We start from the raw sequence: 21,159 nt of genomic DNA on the forward strand, positions 1-21,159 counted from the left end.
GAAACATGGACGATAAATAGTTTTGACAAGAAGAGATCAGAAGCTTTCGAAATGTGGTGCTACAGAAGAATGCTGAAAATTAGATTGGGTAGATCACATAACTAATGAGGAGGTATTGAATAGAATTGGAGAGAAGAGGAGTTTGTGGCACAACTTGACTAGAAGAAGGGACCGGCTGGTAGGAGGTGTTCTGAGGCATCAGGGGATCACAAATTTAGCATTGGAGGGCAGTGTGGAGGGTAAAAACCGTAGAGGGAGACCAAGAGATGAATACACTAAGCAAAATCAGAAGGATGTAGGTTGCAGTAGGTACTGGGAGATGAAGAAGCTTGCACAGTATAGAGTAGCATGGAGAGCTGCATCAAACCAGTCTCAGGACTGAAGACCACAACAACAACAACAAGCTCCGCAGCAAATGCAACATCGTTGATAGTGTGCCTCGTCGTTACACATGTGGAGATCGGATTATCAGCTGGAGGTGGACCGGGGACAAAATTGCTCAAATAACAAGAACTTCAGCAATGTACCGACTAACATTTTCTTCAGACCAGAAGAAAGTTACTACCCTCAGACAAAAAATAACGCAGTGATTTGGTTAATAGTCAAATATACAAGTTACATTTTTAACATTATTGGGAGCGATGAACATATTGAATACAAGATGTATATGGAAAATGAATTCGAGAAAACACTTAAGTATCAGAATCACCATAACAAATATGGTAACATGCTCCGAATTGTCTTCAACAGAAAGGGTATAGGTTAGGAACTGGATTCCTCGTGGAGAGGGGATGGGTTGTGTCACGTTACCGACCTAACGTCACCTGCAAGTCACACATGAAAAATAAATCAATAGTACAGCTGAATACAAGAATATGACGGCAAACATCTGGGGTCTGTTATAAAGAAAGATCTTGAACTCCCTAAGGATGCGTTTAGAAGGCTGGAACTGACAAAAATAACAAGGCAGTGAAGGACTTCGCGATGTCGGTGTTCGGGACTGCTCTCCTGTCCGCGTAATTTACTCTGGAAGGGACACACATCAAGGATTTACTGGATGATTAATTTGGGTCTGGGAAATGATGATGAGGAACCTCAGGCTGCAGAAGAAGAAAATGTGCCGTGCTGAACTGCCACCACTTGAAGGTGACAGTGAAGGTGCTAAATTGTGCTACTGCTAAAGACTGAATATGATTCCTCATTTTTTGAATGCTGTAATTAATGACTGCAATTATCTGTCACCTTATTTGTGTCATTTCATTGTAAGCTAGCCATTTTTTGTTACTGTTTTTGTGGAATAATAAAAAAAGAAAAAAAACAATGGGAGAACGGGATCTCTCCCTAGGTCGTCACCATATTCGCCAACGATGATGGATAGTGCAGAACAGCGATTCATCGCTGAACACATTGCGACGCCGTTTATCGGCAGTCCGTGCTTTCTGTCACAGCATCACTCCAAACATAGCCGTTTGTGTTGTGGTGTTAACAGCAGCCTACACACTGGATGATAATACTCTAGTTCGGCTGCTGTGTCTCTGACCAACGGTTCAGGATGACACAGTACGTTGCAGGAGTCCGTTACTTGTTCTGGGATTATAGCCACGGATATCAAGGGGTTACAATGTGCTTTCTGCACAGTAGGCGCGATCCTCCATTGAGATAGTGTGATGTAGTCAACTGGAATGTTCGCGGCGAGGATGCCTGCCCTCACATTCCCATGGCGTCGAACATGGGGGCCACTGTCACGTCCGAAAGCTCAGTAAATCTGGATATTGCACGCTTCGACCAGCTGGCCAAAAGGAGACACACAGTGAGATCCCATTCAACCTCCTTCAATCTCTGTATCCTACTGTCATCGCTCGACATCAGAATCTGTTCACGCTCCTTAGGTATCCTTCCAACTCTGGTGGTTGCTCTGCCTGTCACAGCAACTCTAATCTTTTTTTTTTTTTTTTGGTCATCAGTCTACTGACTGGTTTGATGCGGCCCGCCACGAATTCCTTTCCTGTGCTAACCTCTTCATCTCAGAGTAGCACTTGCAACCTACGTCCTCAATTATTTGCTTGACGTATTCCAATCTCTGTCTTCCTCTACAGTTTTTGCCCTCTACAGCTCCCTCTAGTACCATGGAAGTCATTCCCTCATGTCTTAGCAGATGTCCTATCATCCTGTCCCTTTTCCTTATCAGTGTTTTCCACATATTCCTTTCCTCTCCGATTCTGCGTAGAACCTCCTCATTCCTTACCTTATCAGTCCACCTAATTTTCAACATTCGTCTACAGCACCACATCTCAAATGCTTCGATTCTCTTCTGTTCCGGTTTTCCCACAGTCCATGTTTCACTACCATACAATGCTGTACTCCAGACGTACATCCTCAGAAATTTCTTCCTCAAATTAAGGCCGGTATTTGATATTAGTAGACTTCTCTTGGCCAGAAATGCCTTTTTTGCCATAGCGAGTCTGCTTTTGATGTCCTCCTAGCTCCGTCCGTCATTGGTTATTTTACTGCCTAGGTAACAGAATTCCTTAACTTCATCTACTTCGTGACCATCAATCCTGATGTTAAGTTTCTCGCTGTTCTCATTTCTACTACTTCTCATTACCTTCGTCTTTCTCCGATTTACTCTCAAACCATACTGTGTACTCATTAGACTGTTCATTCCGTTCAGCAGATCATATAATTCTTCTTCACTTTCACTCAGGATAGCAATGTCATCAGCGAATCGTATCACTGATATCCTTTCACCTTGTATTTTAATTCATCTCCTGAACCTTTCTTTTATTTCCATCATTGCTTCCTCGACGTACAGATTGAAGAGTAGGGGCGAAAGGCTACTGCCTTGTCTTACAGCCTTCTTAATACGAGCACTTCGTTCTTGATCGTCCACTCTTATTATTCCCTCTTGGTTGTTGTACATATTGTATATGACCCGTCTCTCCCTATAGCTTACCCCTACTTTTTTTCAGAATCTCGAACAGCTTGCACCATTTTATATTGTCGAACGCTTTTTCCAGATCGACAAATCCTATGAAAGTGTCTTGATTTTTCTTTAGCCTTGCTTCCATTATTAGCCGTAACGTCAGAATTGCCTCTCTCGTCCCTTTACTTTTCCTAAAGCCAAACTGTTCGTCTCCTAGCGCATTCTCAATTTTCTTTTCCATTCTTTTGTATATTATTCTTGTAAGCAGCTTCGATGCATGAGCTGTTAAGCTGATTGTGCGCTAATTCTCGCACTTGTCAGCTCTTGCCGTCTTCGGAATTGTGTGGATGATGCTTTTCCGAAAGTTAGATGGTATGCCGCCAGACTCATATATTCTACACACCAACGTGAATAGACGTTTTGTTGCCACTTCCCCCAATGATTTTAGAAATTCTGATGGAATGTTATCTATCCCTTCTGCCTTATTTGACCGTCCTCCAAAGCTCTTTTAAATTCCGATTCTAATACTGGATCCCCTATCTCTTCTAAATCGACTCCTGTTTCTTCTTCTATCACATCAGACAAATCTTCACCCTCATATAGGCTTTCAATGTATTCTTTCCACTTATCTGCTCTCTCCTCTACATTTAACAGTGGAATTCCCGTTGCACTCTTAATGTTACCACCGTTGCTTTTAATGTCACCAAAGGTTGTTTTGACTTTCCTGTATGCTGAGGCTGTCCTTCGACAATCATATCTTTTTCACAATAAAATTCAGTCGTTAGTTGCGAATTCCCTGCGTCTGCAAAGTCCTCCGCAGCGGCGAGCCTCGCGTGTGTCGCCTTGCGAGGTGCGTTAAGGTTGGCAACACATTCAAGTCTCGCGTGCATGTGTTCCGTGGACCTGCACTGGTAGGGTGTGGGTAATAGTGTTGTGTGCTTGCCAGCTGTTAGTTGTGTTACTGTCCAGTTCTTGTGTAATCTGAATGTAGTGAGAATGCTTACTATTGCAGAGAGAGCGTTTTCCGTGGAAGAGATTTTCTGTGTAGGATAAAACTTCAAAGAGCATACGAGGAGGCAATTTAGACTGCGTTTTCCTGCTTCGAGGTGTCCGCATCGTGACATTGTACATGATTTACTTTGTAAAATCCAGACAAGAGGTTCAGTTCATGACACACCACGAACTGCTAGGCCCACAATTTTAACAGAACGGAAGCTTAACGACATTTCGGGCACCGTATTACGGAGTCCATCAATATCAGTGACGAGATTGTCACAAGAGGCTAAAGTATCTCGTAGGACAGCACTTAAGACCACAGCCAAAGAACTGAAATGTGTCTACATAAAATTACCGCTGTGAAACGATTACATTGTATGGACTGTGCGAAACGAATGGCGAATTGCGGATGGTTTCAGCGGTTTGTTAATCCACATGGGGTTGGTGTTTTAGATCGGACCTTTTTCACTGGCGAGTCTTGGTTTCACCTACATTAATTCCCAAAATTCGCTTATTTGGTCATCAGAATCTACATGCCTTAAGAGAAATGCCACTGAGAAAATTGAAGTTTGGGTTGCCAAACGCTGGCGCGAATTATAGGGCCGATCTTTTTCGATACTACCATCACTTACTTTGTCTATTGTTCCCAGATAATTAATCCGTTTATTGCCGTGCTGAATAAAAATGAGCTCAATCATTTATTTTTCCAACGAGACAACGTTACTGTGCATACCAGTACCTACGACTTTGAGATAAAATCCTTGGCCGGCCGGAGTGGCCGTGCGGTTCTAGGCGCTACAGTATGGAACCGAACGACCGCTGCGGTCGCAGGTTCGAATCCTGCCTCGGGCATGGATGTGTGTGATGTCCTTAGGTTAGTTAGATTTAATTAGTTCTAAGGTCTAGGCGACTGATGACCTCAGAAGTTAAGTAGCATAGTGCTCAGAGCCATTTGAACCATTTTTTGAAATCCTTGGAGACAGTAATTACAAAACATCTTCGGCCCCTGCGCCCACTGGATCTGTCTCCAACCTACAATTTCCTTTGGGGTCAGCTAGAACACTTTTGCATCAAAATAACACAGAGTTAATCGATGAACTGAAACAGTGATAACAGATTATCTGCATTCGATTACTTGAGAAAAATTGGCAAAGGTGTTCACAAATAAATGTAAACATGTTGAACTATGCCTTCAAGAAAGAGGCAAATATTTCCAGCACCTACTGCGATATTGATGAGTACAGTGTTTTTAATTGTAATTAATATAATTACTTAATTTCATTGTTTTAATTGTAATAATTTTAAATACGCTGTCCCAACATAACTGCAGCCACAAGTAGTGAATCTCGGTCCCTAGCATATACAGCAACATGAGTGTGCTGCCTACCTTACATGTCCCGCAAGGCGAGACACGTGAAGTTTGCCGCGGCGAAGAGTCTTTGCATATGCACTGTATATTATTATTGAACGTAATAAAACATATATTTGCAACTGACAACTTAATTTTATTGTGAAATATATGTACTATAGTTGCTAAAAATGACAGCCATAAATAAGCAATTTATCATTTACGTACCTGCTGATGGTGTGTGTGCGTGTGTATGTGTGTGTGTTTTGTACGAATTAACATTGACAGCTGACTATTCTTCTGGCTTTCATTTTTTTCAGGCAGTGTATTTTAAGTTTTGCGTTAAGATATCACGATTCAGAAATGTCCCACTGCAAACATTATGTCATACACTTACATCTCGTGGAATGTGTTTTGCTGGAAACAATAGACATGAAGAAACTCTTGGGACTTAAAAGATTTTGTAAATGGGCACTAAGGACATGTTAGTTAATCGGCGTTGTATCTCTGTGGCTGCTATTCAGTTAAGACTGATGATAGGACAAGGCAACCATTCCAGCCACAGATACCTAGAGGAAGTTTTATTTTACTGCTGTGACAGGCTCTGTGGAAATTCGTCGGCGGACGACATACTGTTTGCTTTCTTCATTTTTTGACGAAGTTTATTATTAATATTACAGTTTATTGTGCATAGTGCCATTACAACAAAAACATCAAAATATAGAAGTATAATATAAATTATGCTTTATGATGGCTCTAGTGTTCGTCCAGCACGTGAATGACTTCTCGCCACTTTGGAACACCTCATTCTTAATCAACCATTGTTGCAGCCACCTTTATTTCCCCTTCTTCTTCATGTTCTTCTTAGTTATGATAGAATGATCATTATCTTTAGCTAATTGCGAAATAATTATGCATAGGTCTTATAGAATCTTATTATTTGATGTTCCAGTTGTATATATCAGAAATAATCGTTGAGAATGGCTGGTCGAATGTTAGTGTGGGGGTGGAGTGTGACAGTGTGGTGTGCCGGTAGTTCTGCAGCTGTCAGAGGGCCACGGCTCGCCGCCCGCTGTCTCCGGCGCCCTGCACGTGCACGCGGGGGCGGTAGGCGGGGGCGGCGGCGGCGGGAGTGGTGCGGGGGCGGCAGGCGGTGGTGGCGCGACAGGGGGCGGCAAGCGGAAGCGTTCGTGGTCGCGAGCTGTCTTCTCCAACCTGCAGCGCAAGGGCCTGGAGAAGCGCTTCCAGCTGCAGAAGTACATCACCAAGCCGGACCGGCGGCAGCTCGCCGCCACACTCGGCCTCACCGACGCGCAGGTATGGCACGCTACAGTTCACTACAACAAGCACAGCACTCCAAAGCACAATATGGTAAAGTGTGGTACAGTTCACTACAGCACGCTACAGTTCACTACAGCACGCTACAGTTCACTACAGCACGCTACAGTTCACTACAGCACGCTACAGTTCACTCCAGCACGCTACAGTTCGCTACAGCACGCTACAGTTCACTCCAGCATGCTACAGTTCGCTACAGCACGCTACAGTTCACTCCAGCACGCTACAGTTCACTCCAGCACGCTACAGTTCACTACAGTGCAGTACAGTTCACTACAGCACAGTACAGCTAAAGGCAGCGTGATACAGCACGCTACAGCTCACTGTAGCACAGTAATGCTCACTGTTGCACAGTACAGCCCAAAGCAGTGTGATACAACACGCTACAGCTCACTGTAGCACAGTACAGTGCACTACAGTAACGCTGTTGCACAGTACAGCATGGTACAGCAGACTGCATCCAACAACAGCCCATTACAGTTCACTGCAGCAAAGCACAGCACACTACAGCATGCTACAGCTCACTACCGCACAGTACAGTGCACTACTAGATAGTACAGCTCAGTACTGCACATTGCAGCAAGGCACAACACACTACAGCCCACTACAGCACATTACAATTCAGTACACCACAGTACAGTTCACTACAGCACAGTACTGTGCATTACAGCTCACTAGAGCACAGTACAGCATGCTACAGCTCACTACAGCACAATGCAGCTCACTACAGCACAATGCAGCTCACTAGAGCACAGTACAGAACGCTACAGCTCACTAGAGCACAATGCAGCTCACTACACCACTGTACAGCTCACTACAGTACTCTGCAGGTCCATACAGCACGGTACAGCACTGTACATCTCCCTACAGCATGGTACTGCAAGTGCAGTAAAGCTCGCTTCAGCCCTGTAGCGCGTTTTGCAACACACTACAGCACTGTACAGCACTGGAAAGCTCACTGAAGCATGGTACAGCACACTACTGCCTCGTACAGCTCATTACACCATAGTACAGTCTAATAGAAATGCGAACAGGTACCAGCCACTGCCAGTGTGCAGTGTGGCAGCCAACTGCTGACAATTCCCTGTGTTCCCCTCATGTTAGGCTTGCAGAGGGGCCACGTTCCCCATTATCTGTGCATACTTCGGTGATTTCTCAAAAGACTAAAAACGAAGCCTGAATTGTTGAGTTATAATTAGGACAAATGTTTTCCTTTAGAATACAATATTATGGATGTGACTAATTTTTATGATGCAGGTACTGGAGATCGTAGCAAAAAATTTCTTTTGACTCTACCAGTGTTTCCAACCTCGGCAAACTGAGAAGTCTTGTGAGGCAAAAAGTACTTAAAGTGAGCTGTACGAAACGCAGTGTGTCTGAAGTGTAATTTTATGTTAGTTTCAGTTTCTGGCGAGCTGCGCGTAACACAGAAAGCTTTCAGATGTGACACGTAGTGTATCTTGTAAGCACAGTAACCAGCAGTTTCCAGTTACAACATATGTATTTTAGATTACCATGTCTTTTGGCTATACGTGCTGTTTCAGGATTTCTGTGTATGCTAACTTCTAGCATACCACAAGGGCCTTAACAAACTGTTTGAAACCAGCTGTTATCTGCGGTTGTGCCTACATATCGGCAGGCTGTGATGAATGATAATGAGTAAGTAAACTGTTGTATATGCAACGACGTCACCTGCGCTCACGTATCTGACAGTTGGGGTAATCGTAGTTCTGTCATTTGCCTCCCACTCTCCCAGTCCACTGCTCTAATGCTCGACACGGTTGCATGCACAACGTCACTGCCGAACAGTACATGTTGAGGAGTTTCTACATCTACATTTATACCCAGCAAGCCACCCAACGGTGTGTGGCGGAGGGCACTTGACGTGCCAGTCATTACCTCCCTTTCCTGTTCCAGTCGCGTATGGTTCGCGGGAAGAACGACTGCCGGAAAGCGCTCGAATCTCTCTAATTGTACATTCGTGATCTCCTTGGGAGGTATAAGTAGGGGGAAGCAATATATTCGATACCTCATCCAGAAACGCACCCTCTAGAAACCTGGACATCAAGCAACACCGCGATGCAGAGCGCCTCTCTTGCGGAGTCTGCCACTTGAGTTTGCTAAACATCTCCGTAACGCTATCACGCTTACCAAATAACCCTGTGACGAAACGCGCCGCTCTTCTTTGGATCTTCTCTATCTCCTCCGTCAACCCGACCTGGTACGGATCCCACACTGATGAGCAATACTCAAGTATAGGTCGAACGAGTGTTTTGTAAGCCACCTCCTTTGTTGATGGACTACATTTTCTAAGGAGTCTCCCAATGAATCTCAACCTGGCACCCGCCTTACCAACAATTAATTTTATATGATCATTCCACTTCAAATAGTTGCGTATGCATACTCCCAGATATTTTACAGACGTAACTGCTACCAGTGTTTGTTCCGCTATCATATAATCATACAATAAAGGATCCTTCTTTCTATGTATTCGCAATACATTACTTTTGTCTATGTTAAGGGTCAGTTGCCACTCCCTGCACCAAGTGCCTATCCGCTGCAGATCTTCCTGCATTTTGCTGCAATTTTCTAACTTCTCTGTGTACTACAGCATCATCCTCGAAAAGCCGCATGGAACTTCCGACACTATCTACTAGGTCATTTATATATATTGTGAAAAGCAATTGTCCCTTAACACTCCCCTGTGGCACGCCACAGGTTACTTTAACGTCTGTAGACGTCTCTCCATTGAGAACAACATGCTGTGTTCTGTTTGCCAAAAACTCTTCATCCAGCCACACAGCTGGTCTGATATTCCGTAGGCTCTTACTTTGTTTATCAGGCGACAGCGCGGAACTGTATCGCACGCCTTCCGGAACTAAAGAAAAATGGCATCTACCTTGGAGCCTGTATCTAATATTTTATGGGTCTCATAAACAAATAAAGCGAGTTGGGTCTCACACGATCGCTGTTTCCGGAATCCACGTTGATCCCTACAGAGTAGATTCTGGGTTTCCAGAAATGACATGATACGCGAGCAAAAAAACCTGTTCTAAAATTCTATAACAAATCGACGTCAGAGATATAGGCCTATAGTTTTGCGCATCTGCTCGACGACCCTTCTTGAAAACTGGAACTACCTATGCTCTTTTCCAATCATTTGGAACCTTCCGTTCCTCTAGAGACTTGCGGTACACGGCTGTTAGAAGGGGGGCAAGTTCTTTCGCGTACTCTGTGCAGAATCCATTTGGTATCCCGTCAGGTCCAGTGGACTTTCCTCTGTTGAGTGATTTCAGTTGCTTTTCTATTCCTTTGACACTTATTTCGATGTCAGCCATTTTTTCGTTCGTGCGAGGATTTGGAGAAGGAACTGCAGTGCGGTCTTCCTCTGTGAATCATCTTTGGAAAAGGGTGTTTAGTATTTCAGCAGGCAGGTGCGTGCAGCTAAGCATTGTGCTGCTCAAGTAGCTACACACTGAGGTGTCAAAAGTCATGGCATACCTCCTAATACGGTGTTGGGTCTCCTTTTACCCGCTGTAGTGCAATAACTTGACGTGGCATGGACTTAACATGGCGTTGGCACCCCCATGCAGAAATACTGAGCAATGCTGTCTCTATTGCCGTCGATACTTATTGCGAAAGTGTTGCCGGTGCAGGATTTTGTTCATGAACGACCTCCCAATTACTTCCCCTTAATACACTCCTGGAAATGGAAAAAAGAACACATTGACACCGGTGTGTCAGACCCACCATACTTGCTCCGGACACTGCGAGAGGGCTGTACAAGCAATGATCACACGCACGGCACAGCGGACACACCAGGAACCGCGGTGTTGGCCGTCGAATGGCGCTAGCTGCGCAGCATTTGTGCACCGCCGCCGTCAGTGTCAGCCAGTTTGCCGTGGCATACGGAGCTCCATCGCAGTCTTTAACACTGGTAGCATGCCGCGACAGCGTGGACGTGAACCGTATGTGCAGTTGACGGACTTTGAGCGAGGGCGTATAGTGGGCATGCGGGAGGCCGGGTGGACGTACCGCCGAATTGCTCAACACGTGGGGCGTGAGGTCTCCACAGTACATCGATGTTGTCGCCAGTGGTCGGCGGAAGGTGCACGTGCCCGTCGACCTGGGACCGGACCGCAGCGACGCACGGATGCACGCCAAGACCGTAGGATCCTACGCAGTGCCGTAGGGGACCGCACCGCCACTTCCCAGCAAATTAGGGACACTTTAGCTCCTGGGGTATCGGCGAGGACCATTCGCAACCGTCTCCATGAAGCTGGGCTACGGTCCAGCACACCGTTAGGCCGTCTTCCGCTCACGCCCCAACATCGTGCAGCCCGCCTCAAGTGGTGTCGCGACAGGCGTGAATGGAGGGACGAATGGAGACGTGTCGTCTTCAGCGATGAGAGTCGCTTCTGCCTTGGTGCCAATGATGGTCGTATGCGTGTTTGGCGCCGTGCAGGTGAGCGCCACAATCAGGACTGCATACGACCGAGGCACACAGGACCAACACCCGGCATCATGGTGTGGGGAGCAATCTCCTACACTGGCCGTACACCACTGGTGATCGTCGAGGGGACACTGAATAGTGCACGGTACATCCAAACCGTCATCGAACCCATCGTTCTACCATTCCTAGACCGGCAAGGGAACTTGCTGTTCCAACAGGACAATGCACGTCCGCATGTATCCCGTGCCACCCAACGTGCTCTAGAAGGTGTAAGTCAACTACCCTGGCCATCAAGATCTCCGGATCTGTCCCCCATTGAGCGTGTTTGGGACTGGATGAAGCATCGTCTCACGCGGTCTGCACGTCCAGCACGAACGCTGGTCCAACTGAGGCGCCAGGTGGAAATGGCATGGTAAGCCGTTCCACAGGACTACATCCAGCATCTCTACGATCGTCTCCATGGGAGAATAGCAGCCTGCATTGCTGCGAAAGGTGGATATACACTGTACTAGTGCCGACATTGTGCATGCTCTGTTGCCTGTGTCTATGTGCCTGTGGTTCTGTCAGTGTGATCATGTGATGTATCTGACCCCAGGAATGTGTCAATAAAGTTTCCCCTTCCTGGGACAATGAATTCACGGTGTTCTTATTTCAATTTCCAGGAGTGTATCTGACGGTTGGCCAATTCATTCACCCGAATTATCCAGTATGTTCCTCAAACCAACTGCGCACAATTGTGGCCTGGTGACATGGCGCACTGTAATCCATAAAAATTCCATTGTTGTTTGGGAATATGAAGTCAATGAATGGCTGTTAATGGCCACCAAGTAGACGAACATAAACATTTCCAGTTAATGATCGGTTCATTGGATCACGGGACCCAGTTCATTCATGTAAAGACAACCTGCACCAATATGGAGCCACCACCAGCTTGCACAACGCCTTGTTGACATTTTGAGTCCATGGCTTCGTGAGGACTGCGTCACTCTCCAATTCTATCATGAGGTCTTACCAACTGAAATCAGGATGCATCTGACAATGCCACTGTTTTCCAGTCTGGAGTCCAACTGTAATATATTGATTATTCCTTGCTACTGCAGTGTTATCTTGAAGCTGTGAGGAAGGAGGACAGGCGTTCCAAGGCGCGGAAGCAGAGATGATCCTGAGGGCAGACGAAACTAAGAGAGATATTGTTACAGGTAGTAAACCGTAAGGGGAGAACCTTGCGAAAATGCAGACGCCCCCAGACGCGGTCCCAGGGCGTTAGTTACTCTTCAAGGAATTAACATGTAACTTCATATGTCGTCTAGACGCTGTAGTAGGTTGTTACCGTAGAATTTTGTAACCAACAGGCAGGTACTAGTGTATAAAGCCAGCTTGATACCAGCCCTGAGAACAGCAACATCAGTAGGCTCACAAGGGTTAGAAAGAGAGCGAAAACGCCAAAAACTGTTGACCTAGCAGTCCCTACTCCGGGGAGCCCGAGGGGCGGGGCTAAATGACGTATAACAATAATGTTGCAAGACTTATTTGGCAGAGCAGTTACGTTTAGCTTTCAGCTGAACAATGTTGATACCAAATACGGACTTAGTGCAACTGCATTAACAGGAGAGGAGGAGATTAGTGTTTAACGTCCCGTCGACATCGAGGTCATTAGAGACGGAGCACAAGCTCGGATTAGGGAAGAATGGGGAAGGAAATCGGCCGTGCCCTTTCGCAGGAACCATCCCAGCATTTGCCTGAAGTGATCTAGGGAAATCACGGAAAACCTAAATCAGGATGGTCGGACGCGGGATTGAACCGTCGTCCTCCTGAATGCGAGTCCAGTGTGCTAACCACTGCGCAACCTCGCTCGGTAACTGCATTAACAAAAAAATGGTTCAAATGGTTCTGAGCACTATGGGACTTAACATCTGTGGTCATCAGTCCCCTAGAACTTAGAACTATTTAAACCTAACTAATCTAAGGACAGCACACACATCCATGCCCGAGGCAGGATTCGAACCTGCGACAGCAGCAGTCGCGCGGTTCCGGACTGCGCGCCTAGAACCGCTAGACCACCGCGGCCGGCTCTGCATTAATATCCCCACCTTAGGAGCAGTAGAGGGGACCGAACTAAACCGTGATTGGGGGCACCTGCAAGAGACTTACGGGATTGGCTGGGTGGCTTTGAGAGGGGAAAACAGTGCCCCCACGCGACTCTTTAAAACCCCTAGACTCCGCATTTTGGCGGAGTTCTCAGTGAAATTATCTGGGCGCCGAATCCGCGTCCGTCGACAGCCTCGGTCCAGCTCTGCGTAAGTCTGCTCTCTTACTTGGAGTGCCTCAGTGAACAGTGTCACATTCAGTATGTTTTGTTTAGCAACTAAGTTGTTGCGTTAATATGCTGCTAGTGTTCGCTACTGTGGTTAGCATCCACTCCTGGGACTTCTGCACTGGCTTCCGTTGTAACAGTGTTATTCATGCTTTTTCTAACCCTAGAACTAGCCTCCAGTGTATTAGTTAGTCCTGTCTGGAATAAACAACTATTTCAAAACACCGCTTGTCCAAGAATCTCCCTACCGAGTCTCACCACCTGCATTTCTAGTAAATGCCTGTACCAGTGGTGGCTCAGGTAGAGGAAAACAATCAAATGCCTTCACTGTGAGTGGTCTAGCGGTTCTAGGCGCTGCAGTCGTGAACCGCGCGACTGCTACAGTTGCAGGTTCGAATCCTGCTCGGGCATGGATGTGTGTGATGTCCTTAGGTTAGTTAGGTTTAAGTAGTTCTAAATTCTAGGGGACTGATGACCGCAGATGTTAAGTCCCATAATGCTGAGAGCCATTTGAACCATTTTTGAACCTTCACTGTGAATTGTCGTTGTGCCTTCTGCCCTGTACAGCTCGGGAGCGCAGACTGACCAGTAACCCCTTTTTTCCATCTCCCACCTACGTCAGGACACGACACAACTGATATGGTCACGAGCCCAGGAAAAGTGCCGCATGCTGTTAGCAAAGGTACTTTGCTGCCATAGACTGTTAACGCCAGATTTCGCCACATTGCCCTAACAGATACGTTCGTCGTACGTCCCAGCTAGACTTCTGTCCTCGTTTCGCCCAGAGGTGTTTATCTGTTAGCACTGACAACAATACGTAAACGCCGCTGCTCTCGGTCGTTAAGCGAAGGCTGTCGGCCACTGCGTTGCCTGTGGTGAGAAGTAATGCCTAAAATTTGGTATTCCTGGCACACTCTTGACTGTCCCATGCCTCCAGTTCCAAATACACTCCTGGAAATTGAAATAAGAACACCGTGAATTCATTGTCCCAGGAAGGGGAAACTTTATTGACACATTCCTGGGGCCAGATACATCACATGATCACACTGACAGAACCACAGGCACATAGACACAGGCAACAGAGCATGCACAATGTCGGCACTAGTACAGTGTATATCCACCTTTCGCAGCAATGCAGGCTGCTATTCTCCCATGGAGACGATCGTAGAGATGCTGGATGTAGTCCTGTAGAACGGCTTGCCATGCCATTTCCACCTGGCGTCTCAGTTGGACCAGCGTTCGTGCTGGACGTGCAGACCGCGTGAGACGACGCTTCATCCAGTCCCAAACATGCTCAATGGGGGACAGATCCGGAGATCTTGCTGGCCAGGGTAGTTGACTTACACCTTCTAGAGCACGTTGGGTGGCACGGGATACATGCGGACGTGCATTGTCCTGTTGGAACAGCAAGTTCCCTTGCCGGTCTAGGAATGGTAGAACGATGGGTTCGATGACGGTTTGGATGTACCGTGCACTATTCAGTGTCCCCTCGACGATCACCAGTGGTGTACGGCCAGTGTAGGAGATTGCTCCCCACACCATGATGCCGGGTGTTGGTCCTGTGTGCCTCGGTCGTATGCAGTCCTGATTGTGGCGCTCACCTGCACGTCTCCATTCGTCCCTCCATTCACGCCTGTCGCGACACCACTGGAGGCGGGCTGCACGATGTTGGGGCGTGAGCGGAAGACGGCCTAACGGTGTGCAGGACCGTAGCCCAGCTTCATGGAGACGGTTGCGAATGGTATTCGCCGATACCCCAGGAGCAACAGTGTCCCTAATTTGCTGGGAAGTGGCGGTGCAGTCCCCTACAGCACTGCATTGGATCCTACGGTCTTGGCGTGCATCCGTGCGTCGCTGCGGTCCGGTCCCAGGTCGACGGGCACGTGCACCTTCCGCCGACCACTGGCGACAACATCGATGTACTGTGGAGGCCTCACGCCCCACGTGTTGAGCAATTCGGCGGTACGTCCACCCGGCCTCCCGCATGCCCACTATACGCCCTCGCTCAAAGTCCGTCAACTGCACATACGGTTCACGTCCACGCTGTCGCGGCATGCTACCAGTGTTAAAGACTGCGATGGAGCTCCGTATGCCACGGCAAACTGGCTGACACTGACGGCGACGGTGCACTAATGCAGCGCAGCTAGCGCCATTCGACGGCCAACACCACGGTTCCTGGTGTGTCCGCTGTGCCGTGCGTGTGATCATTGCTTGTACAGCCCTCTGGCAGTGTCCGGAGCAAGTATGGTGGGTCTGACACACCGGTGTCAATGTGTTCTTTTTTCCATTTCCAGGAGTGTACTATTCCACGTTCAAAATTTGTTAATTCCCGTGGTCTGTCCACAATTACATCGTAAGACTTTTCACAGGAATCACCTGAGTACAAATGACTGCTCTGCCTTTTTTTTTTTTCTTTATTGTGATTTCATTCCCCTGCCCCATATGGGCAGGGGAGGGCTGTCAGCAGCACAATCCGCCGCTCTTCAGCCGAGTGACACGACAACGAAAACAAGAATAAAAGAATACATACATAAGGAGATAAAAAAGGGGAACATAAAACAGAGTAAGGGGAGAATGGAGGTAAAAAGACATGGACATGTAGACGTTCATGGGGGACAGTTAAAAAAGTCACCAGAAAGTTAAAAAACACAGTTGGCGATTCTTAAAACACAGAGAAGACACTGGATGCTCATGCACAGGTGAAAAGTTGGCCACAGTATTAAAAACACTCCGAAACAACACACTTAAAACCCACTTGGAGCACACACGACGAAGAATAAAACTACCAGGTGGGACCTGCCGAGGGAAAGGTCAGAGAGGATGGAAAAGGAGGGGAGAGCATGGGGCAGCTGGGGAAGCGGCGGGATGAAGAGAGGAGGGGCAACCGTGGGTTCACAAAGAGGCAGGAGACACATGGGGCGGGAGAGGAAAAGGGAAGACAGGGCAGGAGGGAGCGCAGAGACACTGAAAGGGAGCACAAGAGAGGGAGGGGGAGTAGGAGGGGAAAGCCGCTCAGGAGGGAGGGGGAGGAGAGGGAGCCCTGAGGAGGAGGCAGGAAGAGGGGGTTAGAGTTGGTAGGAAGGGTAGATGTCAGGGCGAAGCTCATCATCCGGGAGGGGTAGACGGCGGAAGTTGCGTCAGGAAAGGAGATGGAGGGTGTGGAGATGGAGAGAGGGTGGGACACAACGGTAAAGGTGCGGCAACTGGTTGGGAGTGGAGAGGAAGGGAGACACCAGGGGGTGAGGGGGATCAAGGCAGCGGACAATATATAGTGTGCGGATGTGTTCAAGGAAACTGTTCCGCCAATGCATTGCCCTTTTATAGCTTGTGTACACGGTACTACCGCCATCTGTGTATGTGGACATCACTCTCCCATAGGTTTTGTCACCTCAGTGTACATAGTGTGACAAATTTAATAATTCTTTGACATGGGTTATGTCCACTGATGTAAAAGAAAAAGTTCCGTCTCCTACTTCGGACTCTTAGGATTCTAAAGTAGTCTACGTTTCTCGTCAGGGTTTTAGGTGTCTCCATACCAAATTTCATCGAAATGAGTTCAGCGTTTTAGCCGTGAAAACGTAACAAAATGGTTCAAATGGCTCTGAGAACTATGGGACTTAACTTCTTAGGTCATCAGTCCCCTAGAACTTAGAACTACTTAAACCTAACTAACCTAAGGACAACACACACATCCACTGCGACCGTAGCGGTGGCGCGATTCCAGGCTGAAGCGCCTAGAACCGCTCGGCCATACCGGCCGGCGAAAAAGTAACAGAGTTACTTTCACATTTAATAATTAGTATGCAAGTATTGATTAAACACATTGAGGATAGTACAAGCATTTTATCCATTATGTTGAATGGTATTACATGGAACATATCAATGAAAAAAAGCTTTTTCAGAAATATGAAACGTTCTAATGTCAAAGAGTAAACCGCAATTTCAAAGAGCGAATGTGTTTTCCCATGTCGCGTTAAAGATCTAAATTATAAAATCTTTCCTTCCCTGAACCGATTTTGATGAAATAAAGCCTGTATATTACCGCAAGTCACGCTCAAATTAACCGTGAAAACGCCATGAAAATTCGTCTGAGAGTTTTGTAGATTAGCGTGTTCAAACAGAAACACAGACACGACGGTTTTATACGAGGGTGAGTCAAATGAAAACCTTAAATTTGTAATAACAAATCGAAATTTCGCGCCGTTATCCTGTAAGTCGGTAAGCGTGTTACAAACAGCGTGCAGAATGGCCTGTACGTGGCAGCATAGTGCAGATGCACAAATACCGTCGCAGTATCAGTATAAAGATGGCCGCTCCACTTCTGACTTGCACCAGAAGAACAGCGTTCTGTTATTCGGTTTTTCCGTAGTGAAGGTGTGAAACCTATTGAAACTCATCGACGAATGAAGGTTCAGTACGGTGACGCATGTTTGTCACAGCAGCAAGTCTACGAATGGAGTAGGAAGTTCGCAAATGGTGTGACTTCAGTGGAAGATGCTCCTCGTCCAGGTCAGGCACAACGAGTTGTGACTCCACAGACCATTGCAGCAGTTGAAGCCATAGTGAAGGAAAACCGCCGGGTGACACTGAATGACATTACAGCATGTTTACAGATTAGTCATGGGTCAGCACACCACATTGTGCATGATGTGCTCCAATTTCACAAAGTGTCTGCAAGATGGGTGCCACGGCAGCTGACTCCTGAAATAAGAGAACGACGTGTTGGTGCTTGTGAAGAACATCTTCAGCGCTTTGAATGAGAAGGTGACGACTTCCTTGCAAGAATCGTCACTGAGGACGAAAAATGGTTCAAAAGGCTCTGAGCACTAAAGGACTTAACTTCTGAGGTCATCAGTCCCCTAGAACTTAGAACTACTTAAACGTAACTAACCTAAGGACATCACACACATCCATGCCAGGTGTAGGATTCGAACCTGCGACCGTAGCGGTCGCGCGGTTCCTGACTGTAGCTCCTAGAACCGCTCGGTCACTTCGACCGGCAGCTGGGGACGAAACCTGGGTTCACTTCCACCAACCGGAAACGAAGAGAGCGATCAAGGAATAGCGCCATTCCTCATCACCAAAACCAAAGAAGTTTCGAGTAGAACCATCAGCAGGGAAGGCTATGCTGACTCTCTCTTGGGACGGAAAAGGCGTCCTTTTGGAGCATTAAATGCGTAGAGGGACCACTGTCACCAGTGCATCATACACAGATCTCCTAAAAAATCATCTGCGGCCTGCAATCAAATCATAGCGACGTGGATTGCTGTCAGCAGGTGTCCCTTTGCAACATGACAATGCATGGCCCCACAATGCCCGTACAACAGTTACAACAATCACAGACCTGCATTTTGAGTGTCTTCCTCATCCACCATACTCACCAGACCTTGCCCCAAGTGATTTCCATATGTTTGGACCACTCAAAGACGCAATGGGAGGAAAGAAGTTCCGTTCTGATGAAGAGGTACGCCATGCGGTGCATGAGTGGTTGCGCAGACTAACAAAAGAATTTTTTTTCTAAAGGAATTTATGCACTTTGTAAGCGCTGGAGGACTTGGATTGAGCGTGGGGGAGATTATGTTGAAAAGTGATTCAGCTTTGTACCACTTCCGCACAGTAAATAATAATTAAAAAATATTTAAGGTTTTCATTTGACTCGTAGTTTCAGCATGAAAGATGTGTTTACGTACCCATTTTTGAAGGGAGCAGCTTTTGTGGGAACAAGTTTCTCGTTTTATCACATTTCTCCAATATTTTTGCGACCTACGTCGTTAACAAGCGTTATATCACTGTATTGGTCTTTCCAAGAGCTTTCGTATATCACTTGAGAAAATTATATAGTTTCATTAGAAGAAAAAGGCGATATTTGCCTCAGTATCTCGCTTGATACGGGAGTTAAGAGTATTAAACGCACAACAATACATGCTCCCTCATAATCTGAAACCTTCGTTTCGATGTCTCGAATCGTTTGCGAAATAAAAGGGGTGCAAGTTTCGGTCATTCACTGTGTGTTTTAACGAATCCGCAGTGGTCTCAGGTGGCACACATACACAGGTGCAAGGCACGTATTTTATCGGTAAAAGTGCGTCGACGTTACGTTTTTATCTTCGATACGTAATTTTGAGCAAACGCCCAACTTCAGTGATTCCATGATCCACTCGAGGCTGTGCGTTGTGGCCTGGTAAAGCAGTCGGACGTGAAGAAGATGGTTATTGTTCTTTTTTATTGTTATTGCACTTGTGATTTGCAGTTCGAAGAGGGTTTTGAAGCAACTGACACCAACCTGTCCTGAGCTAGTCTCTTCGTCTCCGAGTAACTACAGCAACCTAACAATCAATTTGAGTTACCTTGCTATATTCGTCTCCTGGGCTTCCTCTGCAACTTTTACCACCCCACACTCCCCTCCATGATGCCTCAGGATGTTATCAACTCATGTCTTCTTTTAGTCAGTTTCTGCCATAAATTTCTTTCTTTTTCAATTCGTTTCAGTGCCTCTTCATTAGTTACTCGACCTACCATCTGGTCTTCAGCATTCTTCTGCAGCACCTCAATTCACATCTTGTCTGAAATGCTTGTCGTTCATGTTTCACTTCCGCTAAAAGCTGTACTCTAGACAAATACTTTCAGAAAATATGCTTAACATTTAAATTTATATTACACGTTAAAAAATTCCTCTCTTTCATACATGCTTTTCTTGCTATAACCACTCTACATTTTATCCTCTACTTCGGCCGTTGTCAAATTGTTTCTGTGTCTAAATACCAATTTACTACTTTATTTTTTCATTCCATAGTCTAATTCTCTCAGCATCAGCTGATTTCATTCAATCACACCCTACTAAAATTGTTTCACATTTGTTTTATTTTACAAGTTAACAAATTCTTTTTCATACACGCTTTTCTTGCTGTAGCCACTTTACATTTTATCCTCTACTTCGGCCGTCGTCAATTATTTCACTGTCTAAACACGAATTTACTACTTTAACTTCTCATTTCCTAGTTAAATTCCCTGGGCATTAGCTGATGTAATTCAATTACATTCTAGTAAAATTCTTTCACATTTTTACGAACTTCCAGCTTGCTGTATGCACTGTAACTTCGTTTACATATTTTTGACATGGTTTTTGCATTTCGGAAATACCGTTTTATACTATGTTATGATTTAAAATTAGTCATTGAGTGAATAAAAAAAGTAAAATTTACATCTTTGGCTGGTTACTCATTGTACTATTTTGCATTTATTGTGAACAGCTTATAACCCATTCTCAACACGATGTACATTCAGTTAAGCTGACCTGTCAAACCATTTGTGGTGTCTGGCGGAATTACAATGTCATCAGTGAACATAAAGCTTTTATTTTTTCTTGCTGCACTTTTATTTCGTTTCCAAAATTCCCCTTCGTTTCCTTAGCTCAGTATACAGGTTGAATAACACTGGTGATAGTTTACTACCAAGTCTCACTAGCCTCTCAACCACTGCTTGCATTTCATGTCCTTTGACTCTTACAATTGTGCTTACTGTACAGCTCCTACGCTTCTTACAGTTGCAGTATGCTGTCTGTGCAAGCTGTAAATAACCCATAGCTCCCTGTATTTTTAGCCCACTACCTTCACAATTTCAAAGAATGAATTCCAATCAACATTATCGAAAGCCTTCTGTAAATCTACGTAGTTCTGATATAAATGTAGGTTTGCCTTTCTTTAACCAATGTCGTCAGATAAGTCATTCCTCGTATGTTCCTACATTTTTCCACAACCCAAATAGATTTTCCCTTTTCTTATGTAAAC

The 21,159-nt window shown here is 46.0% G+C and overlaps 1 protein-coding gene across 1 annotated transcript in view; it reads left to right on the forward strand.

The window, feature by feature from the left end:
- Positions 1-6,247: 6,247 nt before the first annotated feature.
- The window catches only part of LOC126424668 (H2.0-like homeobox protein), a 28,545-nt gene continuing 13,633 nt past the window's right edge, over positions 6,248-21,159 (forward strand). The window contains exons 1-2 of the mRNA XM_050087398.1: positions 6,248-6,374; positions 6,436-6,584. Coding sequence (XP_049943355.1) covers positions 6,248-6,374; positions 6,436-6,584 — 276 coding nt within the window. The remainder of the gene's footprint in view (positions 6,375-6,435; positions 6,585-21,159) is intronic.

Source organism: Schistocerca serialis, chromosome 10 (assembly GCF_023864345.2).
Source record: "Schistocerca serialis cubense isolate TAMUIC-IGC-003099 chromosome 10, iqSchSeri2.2, whole genome shotgun sequence".
Taxonomy (NCBI): Eukaryota; Metazoa; Arthropoda; class Insecta; order Orthoptera; family Acrididae; genus Schistocerca; species Schistocerca serialis.